The 14,356-nt window shown below is 39.8% G+C and overlaps 1 protein-coding gene across 3 annotated transcripts in view; it reads right to left on the bottom strand.

Annotated features, from left to right (window-relative positions):
* LOC150076414 (intraflagellar transport protein 27 homolog) overlaps positions 1-14,356 on the bottom strand; it is a 107,038-nt gene that overhangs the window by 13,521 nt on the left and 79,161 nt on the right. For 2 of the 3 annotated variants that reach the window (XM_090387678.1, XM_090387679.1), the window contains one exon: positions 7,579-7,688. In XM_090387678.1, coding sequence (XP_090243804.1) covers positions 7,579-7,688 — 110 coding nt within the window. Of the gene's footprint in view, positions 1-7,574; positions 7,689-14,356 lie in introns of all 3 variants that reach the window. The other variant, XM_090387680.1, reaches the window with a different exon arrangement.

Below are 14,356 nucleotides of genomic sequence, written 5' to 3'. Positions count from 1 at the left end.
GTGTCTATTTTTGGATCACTTAATTTGACTTCATTAATTGGATCTGAATTCCACAGAATTTCAGCTTTTGTTGTTGTTGATGGGGTTTTAAGTGAAATGGCTACTTAGGCCATATTGTTTTGGAAGTGATGCATACTGTCTGCATTTGTTGATTCAGAGCAGTTAAAAACGGTTATACAATCCTATTCATTTTAGGAAGGAGAAGAATTCTGTGAGATTTGATTTTTCGCCTATAATATGGCTAAGCAACAAAGGTTCCATTAAATTTGACAGAGTACTAAATGACACTAGTCGAGCATTATTATATAGAGTACATTCCAGAAGTATGTGTTTGACTGTGAGCAGTGTATGACAATGAGGAGGGTCATTCCCTGACAAAAGGAACAGATGGGTTAAATGAGTGTGGCCGATTCTGGCTCTGGCTAGAATTACTTCTTCTTGTCTGTTTGCAATGAGGCTGGAAGCCCATAATTTTGGTACAGGTTTAATTTGAAGTAGTTTATTATGAATTTGCACTTGCCATTGAAGACTCCATTGACCTTTGCATATACTTTGTATATTCATTTTATAATCAGTGAACGGTACTAGAGAATTCAATGGGGCTGAGCTGGATGGATTTTTGGCCACATCATCCGCAATTTCATTTCCTGGTATTCCTGTATGGCCTGTGAGCCAGCAAAAGGTAACCTTTTGCTGATGCTCTCTGAGACGTATCAACTGTGGCAACAGCTTCTAAGGCAGTTTGTAAAGGGATGCTTGAATCCACGAGTATTGCTACTCCTCCGTGGGCTCTGTCTTGTCTGAACATAGTATAATTTTTGATTGTAATTGAGATCTGAGGTGTCAAATTTGCTTCCCGTAAGCACATTGCAAGAGGTCTGTAGTGGTGAATTAGTTCATGGATATCATTAATGAATCTGTGTATATTATGCTCTTTTGAATTGATATATGGAAAATATTTTCTAATGCAAGTTTTATGGCATATAATTCAGTCGTGTAGCTACTACACTTTGTTGGAAGAGATAATGAAATGGTAGTATAAGGGAGGACCACTGCTGCACCCGATCCACTCTAAGACTTCAATCCATCTGTATATATCAACTCTGTGGTACTACACTGACAGTGGTAGAAAATGAAAGGGACTTGGGGGTGATTGTGCAGGCAGATATGAAGTTCTCTGAGCAGTGCAGACGGGCTGCAAGAGTAGCTCATGGAGTATTGTCAATGATATACAGGAATTTTTCCAGCAGGGATAAGGAGGTGATTATTCCATTGTATAAGGCGATGGTCAGGCCACACCTAGAGTACTGTATACAGGTCTGGAGGCCTCATTTCAAGAAGGATGTAGAGCTGCTGGAACGAGTACAGAGAAGGGCAACAAGATTAGTGAATGGAACAAAGGGGTGCTCTTACGAAGAAAGGCTTAAGTTTTGCAAATTACAGTGTCTGGAGACTAGGCACCAGCGAGGTGATCTGATAGAGGTGTATAAAGCCTTGAATGGTTTAAGCATGCTCAATGCTGATGGGATTCTTCCTCTAGCTCAGAAAAATCACCTGAGAGGGCATAAATTCAGATTGAGGAAAGACAGATGTAGGATAGACGTGCGGAAATTTGCCTTTAGCCAGCGGGTGGTTGGTTGGTGGAACAGACTTCCATCCCTTGTGGTGGAGGTTGATAGCCTAAATAAGTTTAAGGCTCAGCTGGACAGGTATTTTGAACGAACAGAGGGGTGAAGTGGAAGTGGGTTTTTTTTTTTTTTTTTTTTTGGCTGATGCTGCATAAGCTTGCTTTCTTGCATCAAATGCCTCTACTAATGCTAATGCTAATATTTTAACGACGTCGGGATAATGTTGGGTATGCTCAATGTGTAGCTGTTGGATGTTAGTCAGATAGAGAGTATTTTCCCCACTGGTGGAAATAATTGTCACAAGATGGCATGATGATAGACCATGGAGGGTCGGGATCTATAGGATCTTGCAAGATTTTATTGAAGTGTATATCCCAATCTTCTGCTAGTTGCTTTAGCCTAATACCAGCAGGGCGAACTGTCTGTGGTTTGTTTCTATAAAAGGTCATATACTGTGGATTATAAAGTATTGACCAATTAGGATGGGTCACCTGGCTTTGGACCTTGATTGCATAGTTCAACAGCAACATCTTTCTCCTGATATTTAGAGGAGGTTCATGGGCTTCAACATATAAATTTTGCACTGGAGATGTTCTGAAAGGCACCAAGTGCTATTCTAAGAGCTAAACGTTGAATAGGGTTGAGGCTAGATAAAACACTCCCTAGCAGAATCAAAAACACGCACGTTGTAGTCCAGGCATGATCTAATTATGGTTCTGTATAAGTTAAGCAAGCTGTAACGATCTGCTCCCCATGTTGTCGCTGATAAGACTCTGAGTATGTTAAATTTTTTTTGACAATCAGTCTGGAGATATTCAGTGTGCTTTTGGAAGTTAAACTTACGGTCAAAAAATAATCCTAGTAGCCGAATACTTTTAGCTATGGGAAGAGGATGGTTATTCAAGTGGAGTTCGGGTTCAGGATGCATATTGCATCTGGTATAGAAGTGAATGGCAGTAGATTTCTGGCTGGATAGTCTATAACCATTTTGTGTCATCCGTGTCAGGATGCAATTAATTGATATTTGTAGTTGGCATTCAATGTAGTGCATGTTTTGAGAATAACAGGAAATTGAGAGATTGTCTGCGAAAAGGTACGAATCCGCAGTTTTCGGAATGAGTTCAATTATGTGGTTCATTCTCATTGCAAACAAAGTGGCACCGAGAACAAACCCTTGCGGAATTCCTTCTTCTTGAGTAAAGATCTTAGAGAGGGTTCCGGGTAACGAACTTGAAAGGATCTCTGTTGAAGAAAATTTTGGATAAAGTATGGTAAATTATCTCTCAGGCCAAGAGAATGTAGCTCTTTTAAGATGCCGAAACGCCAAAGTGGATACATGTAGTGTCAAAGGCTTTCTCAACGTCAAGGCAGACCATTACGAGATGTTCCTTCTTGATGAAAGCATTTCTAATGTTTGTCTCAGTTTTGATCACGAGATCCAATGACGATCGGTTTTCCAGAATCCAAATTGGTTGTTGTTAATCAAGTTTTGGGATTCCAGGAACCAAGTGAGACAGCGATGTAATATTTTCTCGAGGGTTTTGCTGAGACAGCTGGTAAGGGTTATCGGCCTGTAATTTTGCAGAATGGAATGATCTTTACCAGGCTTTGCAATTGCTAGTACATAAGAATGAAGCTAGGAACTTGGGAAGGTATGTTCGGAAAAAATCCAATTGAAAAATATGAGCAGCAAGGAGAGTGATCTTTGATCCAAATTTTGGAGCATTACATAGTATATCCCCATCAGGGCAAGCAGCACTGTTTCTTGAGTTGTTAAGGGATTGCTGCAGCTCAAGCATGGTAAATGATTTATTATAAGGTAAAGCGGAATTGTCAGTGAAATTTAGTCTGGATTTCTCTGCAACTGTTTTAAGTTTTTGAAATGTTTGATCATAAGCGATAGAAGAGGACAACTGAGAAAATACGATCCCCAGTGCATTTGATATTTCTGTAGGAGTAGAAAGCTCCTGCCCATTCCAGTTCAGTAGTAGGGTGGATAAAGGACGAAATTTACTGTTTAAACATTTTATTTTTCTCAAGATTAAACTGATATTGTTATTTTTATTTACTGATGAGGCGAATTTAATCCAATTTTCTTTTTTTGCTTTACGTCTGATGTAACGAGCTTTTTCTCTAAGATATTTAAAATTAATAAGATTGGAGGTGGTTGGATGTTTGTGGAAAAGATTCCACGCTTTGTTTTTCTCTTTTTTTGCATGGTTGCAGTCTTCATTCCACCAATAATTTATTTTTCGTCTATTTCTTACTTGATATTGAGGAATGGCAGTGGATACAGCTGTCAGAGAATTTGATTTGTGATGTGCTCAGTGACACTGTTTTTTTTTTTATTTCGTATGATGTGATCAATAGACGAAGGAACCAGTTTTTTCTTGCTTCCTTCGTGTATCGTGGCCGGGATATCCAACCAACCGGTTGGTTCGGCACCATCGTGATATCCAGCCCGAGGCGGGAATCGAACCCGTGACCTTTGGGTTGCTGGGCAGGCACTTTACCTACCCGGCTAGCCCGGTCGGCAGTGACACTGTTGATGGAACAGGACTGAATGATATAGTTGTCAAATGATATGTGCATTCTGTATTTTGTCTAGTCAGCCCTTAAAAATTTCCATTTAATTGCATTTTCTGTTGGGAATGAATAGGATGTTTGAATTTTGAAGATTATCTGATAATGACTGCTGCTATAAGGATCATTTGGAAAGAGGATTGGGGAACAAATGGATAGGTCTATTGCAGATGTTGAACCTGTAGGGAGATGGATATTTGTAGGGGTGCCAGTATTTAGTAAAGATAAATTCTGCCTGTCAATCAACATTTCAATAAGCTTCCCTTGTCTGTCTGAGATAGGGGAACCCCATAGTGGATGGTGCACATTAAAGTCTCCTAGTAACAAAATGGAGATGGTAACTGCAAAACAAGATCTTTGATTTCTTGAATAGTATATTGATGATTTGGCGGAAGATAGATTGAAACCAGTGTCAGAGTAACACCATTTACAACGCTAGTGGCAACAGCTTCTAAGGCAGTTTGTAAAGGGATGCTTGAATCCACGAGTATTGCTACTCCTCCGTGGGCTCTGTCTTGTCTGAACATAGTATAATTTTTGATTGTAATTGAGATCTGAGGTGTCAAATTTGCTTCCCGTAAGCACATTCAAGAGGTCTGTAGTGGTGAATTAGTTCATGGATATCATTAATGTTACTGCGAAGGCCTCTACAGTTCCATTGGATGATATGTTCCATCATTTGGATTTATAAGAGGGAGATGAATCTGGCTGCTTTTTATAAGTGGTTTGTTTGTGATGATCTAGTTTAGATTTTTCTTTTCTGGGGAAGTTTGGGCGTGTTGAATCACTGTTATCTTCCATTTGACCATCTGCATGTAATTCGAGAAAATCTTGGGTGATCATATCATCAGTATCCATCCTTGTTGAGGGGGGGGGGATGTTAACCTCAACAGGATCTGATTTTTGCAGTTTCTCTGTTACTTTACTGTGAGTTATGTTTTGGGTTGGAACTGTGAGAGGTGTATTGTTACTCTGATCTACTGTCTTTGGCTTAGATGTAAGCTGGGTTGATAGAACTGATTGAGTCCAGTCTGCTATTGATTTATCTGGAGAGAGTGACACTTCCGTCTGACATGCTACTGATTAGTGAGAGTGGATAGCCGAGGCATAAGAGCTTTTTGGCATGGTTAGTTTAATTTGTTTCCTAGCTTCTTGATATGAAACTTTATTTTTAGTCTTGTATTTTTGTATTTTTTTTGCCTATCTTCCAGAGATCACATTCTTTAGAGTATGATGGATGGTTGCTCCTGCAATTAGGACACTGCAGAGTTTGTGCCTTGCATTCTGACTGGATATGAGTTGTAGAGCCACAGTTTGGACATGTTGAAACGGCATGGCATGCTGTCTGGGAGTGACCAAATTTCTGGCATTGTAGCAACTTAGGGGATTTGAGATAAAGGGTCGAACACGGCAATTTAAGTAACCTGCTTTGACTGAAGCTGGTAGATTCAGTGTAATGAAGGTTAGAATTATGTTACGTGTTGGTACTAAGGTACCATCTTTTTGTATCATGCTTCTTTTGGCTTGAGTTACATTTTGTTCCTTTAGTTCCTGTATTATTTCTTCTTCAGAAATGTTCAATAGATCCCACTCAGTGATCACTCCCTTGGACGAATTCAGGGTGTTATGTGGAGCAACTTGAATTGGAATTCTGCTTAAAGTAGTGAGTTTTAATAATTGTTCAGAGTGTCTTGGGAGAAAAGTCTCTATTAGCAAGTCCCCAGATTGGAGATGTTTCACCATTTTTGGTGATGCTGCTGTATGTTCCAGGCATCATATGATGAAAGGGGAGAGCTTGCTAACAGGCTGTGCCAACAGAGAATGGATAATCAGGAAGGCTGGTGATTCCTGTCTGCCTGCATCTTTTTTCATTCTCTTTGAGGTAAAGAAGTCATGGTTCGTTTCATGGTTTTCATATTGAGCACTCTTGGGCTCTAGACGAGGAAATTCATTGGTATCCATTTCTGCTCCTTTTAGCCCTGAGGACTGATTTATCCCCCAGGTTACCGGCCTCGCCACGTGGAGGCAGGAGTGGTGCCACCAGTGACCAAGTGATAAGAAGTTAGTGGTTAGTGTGTTAGAAAAGTAGTTATATGTACAAAAGAAAAGTCTTTCCTTTCTTATAGGAGACTTCCTTCATTTAAAAAGAGCCAGAAAATAAATAACTTTGAAAGTAAAGCCTTTGGAAATCTCTTTAACAACTTCTCTTTAGAAAAACGCTTTCGAATTCGCTTTATAAATTGCTAGATCACTCGTCTGGCACTCAGGGCCTCAGCTTTCGTCTGCCAAAATTACAAAAATGGCCAACAGGTGTGATATCCTCCTCCGCTGCTTTTCAAAGCTATTTTTATACTGCCACCCATTAAAACTGTGTTTACTATTAGTTGGAAACACAGAGATGGCAAGAGGGCCACACCAAGGTAGTTTCGTGCATTGGGCAGAAAGACTTTTCAGCATTCCCTTTACTAAGAATATATATATATTTTTTCATGATTTGTAAAATTTGGTGCTCCTTAGTGGGCAGCAGGTGCCACCATGAATCGTAATGTTGGGTCCTGCATGTACCCTATTACGGAGGCTGTTGTCTTACACCACGATGAGAGATGGTGAATCAATAATACAAGTAACAGGCACTGCAGTATACTCCCAGGGGCTGATGAATGAATGTCTTGTGTTATTATTCCCCCCCATTCACCGTAAGTGATTCACAGTTATCTGGTGGAAACCACACAAAGCTATGCACCCATCGTGTCAACAAGGAACTTTGCCTATGCCTCACTGTGGTTAAGACGTACAAGGAATGGTGTCGAACGGGTCAAATCACTTCCTGCCAATAGAAAGAATGGCACCCCTGGCATGGGCCCTACTAGCCCATGCCTTAATCCAACACTGGATGGCAAGCACATACCAGAAAAATTTCAAAACAGTTTAAATGTAAATGGATGTATTATTTGAAATGCATGAAAGACCTTTGAAAACCATAGATCTCTGCATGTGCTCCCCAGAGGCAACAGTTACTGTTATGAGAAATGTAGTATTTTTTTTATATTATGTAAAGCAGATTGACATATGTCATCATGAAAGGATTAAGGGCTAATGCTGAACAAGCCTGGCTTCCTTGCATTTTTTGTTAATACAAAACAAACATCAAAAAAGATTGCAAAGGAAATAGGATAGATTTATCAAGCCTTCTGTACTTTCATCAATGCTTTTCAAAATTTCCTTTAGATTTGATATAGTGCAAAATACTTTACTAATGTTAAATTGGAAAGGATATCCTCTAATTTCTGGAAAGAAACCAAGAACTAAAGGGTTGTCTTAGCTTGTGGAAAATATGTTATTTAAAAAGAAAATGAAAAATACCTACTGCTGAGCATTCAAAGTACTGCAGTTGTAATTTCTTGGCAAATTCCTGTGCAGTTTTCTGAGACACTACTCTTCGCTCTTTTAAGTCAGTCTTATTTCCAACAAGGACACCTAACACAGAAATAAAAAAAAAGGGTAATGAAAATACCATTCAAGATTTTATTTTTTTTAGTTCTACTGATATCAATATGTTTCACTTGTATTAAAACAATAAGAAACAGTGCCGACAAACTCGTGTTTAATTAATTCAAAGCTATAAAGGTGTCTATAATTTTCTCCTTTTACAAAAGTCTAGAATATCATGCAGTTCACAGAACATGGGGAAGTTACATTTAATGACATGCCCATGTTGTGTAGAAGGGCTCTTTTTATTTTCAGTTGTACTGTTATAGTAAAAGGATCATGTCATAACTGATCACCTAACATGACCAAGCAGTTGCTATTGTTATTTGATTTTTAGGAGCATTAGCAACTAAGGCCATATTGCTCCGGGGATATGCAGTGGTCTTTCCCTAACCTTTCTGCATTCTCCATATTTGGTGGTCACAGGCTCAAACCCCAGTATAATCAAGAAGCATGTGCTATGCACTGCTGCTCCTGCCCACCTGGCTACGGAGATGCCGAAGCAGTTGCTAAAGCACATAAGAGAGAGAGAGAGAGAAAGAGAGAAAGAGCTTCTGAACATAAAACTTATACCATAACAAATCCCTCATAGGTGATAAAGTATCATCTTCAAGGCATGTAATATATATTGAAGATGACATTGTACAGGTGATCCCCTGCTTAATGCTGATAATTCATTCTGCAAAAACAGAGCGTTAAATGAATCGGCGCTAAGCGAGTGCCATATTCCCATAATGTAACATATGTATTTGTGAGTCGCAGTCTATGCCACTGCCACTCACAAATAATAAATGGTAGTGAAAATACGGCAAATGTTGGTCAAAATATTTAATATTAAAAATCTGTACATATAAAATATTCTCCATTATATATGTATATAATTATGCAGTAAGTAACTACATTACATATCAAAATTAAACTTAAAATGACAATGAAAGTCATGAACCTATTAATCCGATGGCTCTGGGCTGTTATGTTTTCATACCTTTGGTCGATTTTGGGTTGTACTTTGGCCCTCTTCCTAGTAAACTAAAAGGGGTTTTACTTTAAAATCCCATATAGCATTACCACTCAACAATAAAGTTGAGAGGAAACTGGCATGTTTTTTCTTCTTCCGATATGAAACTTCTTTTAGGCATTTGTTTCCAAAAGAGTCCTGTTTCATCTATGTTAAAAACTTGTTGATGTTGTTATTTGGTTTTTAGGAGCATTAGCAACTAAGGCCATATTGCTCCGGGGGATATGCGGTGGTCATTCCCTGAACTTTCCGCATCCTCCGGATTTGATGTTCACGGGCTCGAATCCTGGTCTAATCAAGAAGCGTGTGCTACGCACTGCTGCTCCTGCCCACCTGGCTATGGAGACGCCTATGTTAAAAACTTGTTGAGAAGTATAACATTTTATAATTGTTATACTTTTTTATTTTTTATAATTGTTCTTACAGTTAAATCTGCCAGTCCTAACAACTTTCTTCAAATCATAATTTTAATTCATAATTTTAAGAAGTTCTTTTTTGAAAGTTTCGGCTCCTTCTTGATCTGCACTTATGGCTTCTCCCTGAATTTTAAATCTGTCGAACCAGCCCTTACTAGCTTTAAATGGTTCCACATTTTTTTTTTTTTTTTTTTAAGGTGAGCTTTCTTCAAATCAAATAGGCTAATCACCTTTTATTTAATAATATTTAACTTAAGAGAATTGTGCATTAGATATTATCTTCAATAAAATTATTTAGAAGTCTCTCCATTTCAATTATAACAGCCGGCCTAGCCATAACCAATTTAGTTGCTTGCAGTGGAACAGCTGTCTTTCCTGCTGCTAAAATTACTTCTTTATTTTTTATAATTGTTCTTACAGTTAAATCTGCTAGTCCTAATTAATTGCACACATTCACTTGTCATTGAACGGAATCGATTCGCTCCAAAACGTATAATTTAATTTTCAAATTCAGTCTTTTTCTTACTTTAGTAGGTTTCGTACAGTGTCCAGACATTTTTGCTTTTTAATTCTTATCCATCATTATTCGTCTTAGAAAATGTAACTGCATTGCATTAATTATACAATGTTCGAGTAAACTCTGTTACCTAACACTGTACTGAGTGATGACTAGACTTCGGATAAATGCATATAATGCAAATATTACAAGCAATATATACTTAATCATTTTTTAAAATGTTGATCTCAGAACTACGTAACAAGCCACCATACTGCAATTAAATTAGTGTGGAAAAAAATTTCATTGAGCATGGGAAACTTTTTAATGCTGTTTTGCTATTCATGAAATGTTTTCATGAATGTTAGTATTTGGCATTTCATTGCCAAATACTAACACTCCATGCCAAAAATTTAATCTGTACACTGGTAAAAAGAGCGTTATAGTGATTTGTGACAGCATTAGAGTGAGATATGGGTTATAATATAAGACCAGTGTTATAGTGAATCAGTGTAGAGTGCCTGCTGTATACATAAATATACACTCTGTGATTGCTGAATCACGACTACTTCATCAGCAATGGACTATGCTGCATAGTTCACAGTATAAAAAGCCAAATGGCTTCATATGCTAGAGCACTGGCAATTTTCATCTGGTTGTGCAAGTCAAAGTGATAAAGTAGCAGTTATGGGATATAGTAAAGATATCATGGCGTTTCAACAAGGCGTGACTGTGGGAGCTTGTGCATTGGATGCTCCCATATTGGAAAGGGCAGGTGTTGTCAGTTGCGCACAGCTGACTGTGGTTAAGGTGTAAAAAGAATGGTGACAAACCACCTCCTGCCAACAGAACCATAAAGGATTAAGCAAGGCAGACATCTGCAGTGAGCGAAGCATGCGGCACACTGTACAGGCTGTATAGCAGGTCATAGTGCAACAGTTGACATCGCAATACAATATAGGGAAATGCAAAAATAATAATATTATTATTATTATTAATAGCCATATGGTGCAAGGAAGCCTGAGGCTTATGCTGCACCAGGAAAAAAAAAAAGTTCCCGAGCTACTCTGAGAGAGAGAGAGAGAGAGAGAGAGAGAGAGAGAGAGAGAGAGAGAGAGAGAGAGAGAGTCAAAAGTAGAAAGGAATCACCAAGAAAGAGAAGAATGATGATATCCAGCTCAGGACCCTGGGTGTGCCAAGCCCATACTCACCAGATGTGAGCCCCTGGGGTTAGTTGGATGCTATGATGCAGTAACAAAGTAACTAGATACAAAAAAATAATTTTGACATCAATCGTATACTTAGAATTCAGAACTTAATATTCCAAATGATGTGCCACACACTCAGGTGTATGGGGGGGGGTTCCACCACAGACTACCCAAGAAACACTCCCTCTTCACCACTGATCACTGTTGACAGCAAATGCTGTGGTGTCTATGACATGCTAGTTGGACACTGGAGGACTGGAAATGAGTGTGCACGTTGGATGAGTCGAAATACCTGGTGCAACACACTGATGGATGCCTTCGTGTATGGTGCAAGCAACACGAGTTTATGGACCCATGGAGTATGATGCCTACTATCCAGGCGAGTGGCAGTGCACTATAGTAATATAGTGCACATTTTTCTGGCAAGGGACCTCTGGTGCATATGGCACAGTGTTTCAATGGTGAGGTCTGGACATAGTGTGTATCTGTCAGTGATAGCAGAGGTCCCACACAAAATTGTATAAAAGTGTCACCGTGAAGAAGCAAAATCTTCCAAGGCCAGATGAGAGTGCAAGTATTGTGCATAGAGTGTTGTTGTGCTGTTCATATTGTTCATCTAGCCATTTAGTTACAAGAAAGCTCCATCACAAGGAAGGGCATTCCAGCATCCATCCATGGCATGAGGAGCTGGGCCAGGTCAGCAGAGGAATGCCTGTTGGTGTCCAATCCTCACAGCAGAGAAAGGAGAGAGAGGATGCCAGTAATGAAGTAGTGTATAGGGAAGGAGAATAGAAAGGGGATGGCAAAGCTGGGACCTCAAGGAAGAGAGGTCCCAAGGTGAGCAGGAGGACATGGGAGAGCACTCTTAAGAAAGGTGAGAGAGGACAGCATAAAGTCAATCAAGGAAGATATAGCAAGGTAGTAACACTCTTGTCCAGGAGGCAGGAGCAGGCAGCAGGAGAAGGCCTCCTGTGGTAAGAGATATCATGCCTGGGGAAGGGCATCAGAAGAAAATATTCTACCCCAAAGGGTTAGGATTCTTCCTCACCAGAGGAAGAATCCTGCACTGCAATGCAAGCACCAGCAGAAATGCATGAGATCCTACCTAAGATTAGGAATAGCACAAAGATGTCCCATGGTCCGACAAAGAAAGCAGAGAGTTGAGGAGACTGCCAGTACACTGGTGTGCAAATCATAAGTACCAACACTATATTTCTAAAGGTTACAACCACAAAATCAAACAAAACAGCCTGTGGCCATTCAGTAGAAACCTGGTGCACATGCAAAAATTTGAATTGTGATGAGAAAACTCACATAAACAGATAAAAGCAGCAGTTCAGCAGTTATGTGCAAATTACCGAATGGTGAGCATGATTGTTACATTGGTTTCATACAGTGCTACAGACAACGAAATGGCCAGTAGACAACATCTGGATGACGTTACCTGGGGTTGAATAATTGGGAAGCTCGAAGTGCGAGGAGTGGGGCTGCAGAGTTCGGTATTGCCCAAAGCATCGTCTCACATGCGTGGTCGGCCTTCAGAACGATATGTACAGCTGTTCAAAAGACCAGTGTTGGTCCCCAATGATGACTGCTTTATACTCCTACTGGCCAAAAGGGACCGACACCAGACAGCAGGATCCATTGCAAACCAGCTGCACAGGTGTAGATACTCAGGTGTAGGAGGACAGGATGGTGTAGGAGGAGGACAGGACATAGGACAGGATGCAGAATATCGCGGTTTATTGTGGCCAGGCAACTCCACAAAGGTGGACTGTTTGCTCAACGGCCAGTATGCTGTATCCTTTTAACACCTGCCCATCGGAGACACCGTTTACAGTGGTGCATCAAACACATGGATTGGACAGAAGTGAAATGGGGTAAGGTACTCTTTACTGATGAGAGTAGATTCAGTCTCAGCAGCGATTCTGGATGTCAGCTACTCTGGCGAGAGGTTGGCACATGGTATCATCCTGCAAACATCACTGAAAGGGATCGATATGGCAGTCGAGGTTTTCTTTTCTGGGGAGGCATTATCTTGGATGGACGTACACAACTCTAGATACTGGAAGGCAGTACTGTAACCGGTACACGATACTGTACTGAGGCAATCCTTCCCCATGTGTGTCTGTTCTGAGGTGCCATTGGCCCCGAGTTCGTGTTTATGGATGAAAACGCCACAACCCATCACACTGCAGCTGTTGATATGCTTTTGGAAAGTGAGGACATTGTTCATATGAATTGGCCTACCCGTTACACCAATCTAAATCCCATCGAACACATATGGGACGCTCTGGGGAGACGCCTAGCGGCACGTCCACAACCACCAGAAAATGTTCACCAGCTGAAGATGGTGCTGACAGAGGAATTATTATTTTTTTAATTTTTATTAAAACTAAAGGCGGCACCAAGAACATAAGTTCAAATCTGCTTAACAACTCTCAACTGAGTATCTTACATCTTTCATAAAATAAATAAATACATTATAAAAACATAAAATATATAAATTAATTAAAAAACAAATTAATTAAAAAACAAATTAATTAAAAAACATAAATTAATTTTTTAAAAAAATGCAAAAAAATTTACACTAGCAACTCATCCATAACATCAAAAACAGACTTAAACTCTATATAATTATTGTCCAGGTCTTCTTGGTGAAACGAATCTTACTGTCCAATTTTATCTTCGGACTTGATTGATTTGGGGCAGAACTCGGTTCGCCCCCAGAATAATTTTTTTTTTTTTTTTTAATCATTGTTGTTTATTTTTTTTTTTTTGGCTGGTGCAGCATAAGCCATAGGCTTTCTTGCACCATGCGGCCGTTACTAATACTAATAAGCCTCTTCCTTCGAGCAAAAACTACTTTTGCAAAGGCCTGGAGTGCAGCAAGATTACTTGCTGTTTGGATTTGCTGTTCCACTGCAGTTGAGGAGAATCCCTGGATGTTATTCCTCAGCTTTTCTCTGGATTTATTATACATAGCACAGTCGAAGAGTATGTGGGGCCAGTTCTCCTTTGCTCCACAGAAACAAAGCTCTGACTCTGAAAGTCTAAATTGAAACAATTTCTCATTGAGGGCCCCATGTCCTGTGACTACATAGGAGGTTTCCATCGTGAGAGTAAACCATTTCGTAACGGATTTTGCCATTGCAAAGGTAACATCCGGTATGAAGTTTTTGTGACTAGTCCCTTGTTGGTTGTGTCCCATCACGTCTGCCATATATGAACTAGCTCGTTATAGCAGTGCAGCTTCTCTCTTTTCACGTCCGTGTCTAAGTTAAGTCGGATGCCTAGAATTGTTGCAGGAATCCTCCTCCATATTCTGTAGCATAGTCCCTATAAACTACAAAGAGGTCCAGTGGAAGAACCCCTGCAATGACTTGTGTTGCTGATGTGGAGACAGTACTGCAGATCCGATGGGTAGTCAGGAGAAGTCCCCGTTGGACAGAGTTCAGCTTCTCTTTAATTTTACACTTAATTGCCTGGTGAAACCACGCCCCTGCAGTGAACGTGAC

Source organism: Mastigoproctus giganteus, chromosome 13 (assembly GCF_048544385.1).
Source record: "Mastigoproctus giganteus isolate SK-2022 chromosome 13, ASM4854438v1, whole genome shotgun sequence".
In the NCBI taxonomy this organism is placed as follows: Eukaryota; Metazoa; Arthropoda; class Arachnida; order Uropygi; family Thelyphonidae; genus Mastigoproctus; species Mastigoproctus giganteus.
This window is presented reverse-complemented; position numbering and strand designations above follow the sequence as displayed.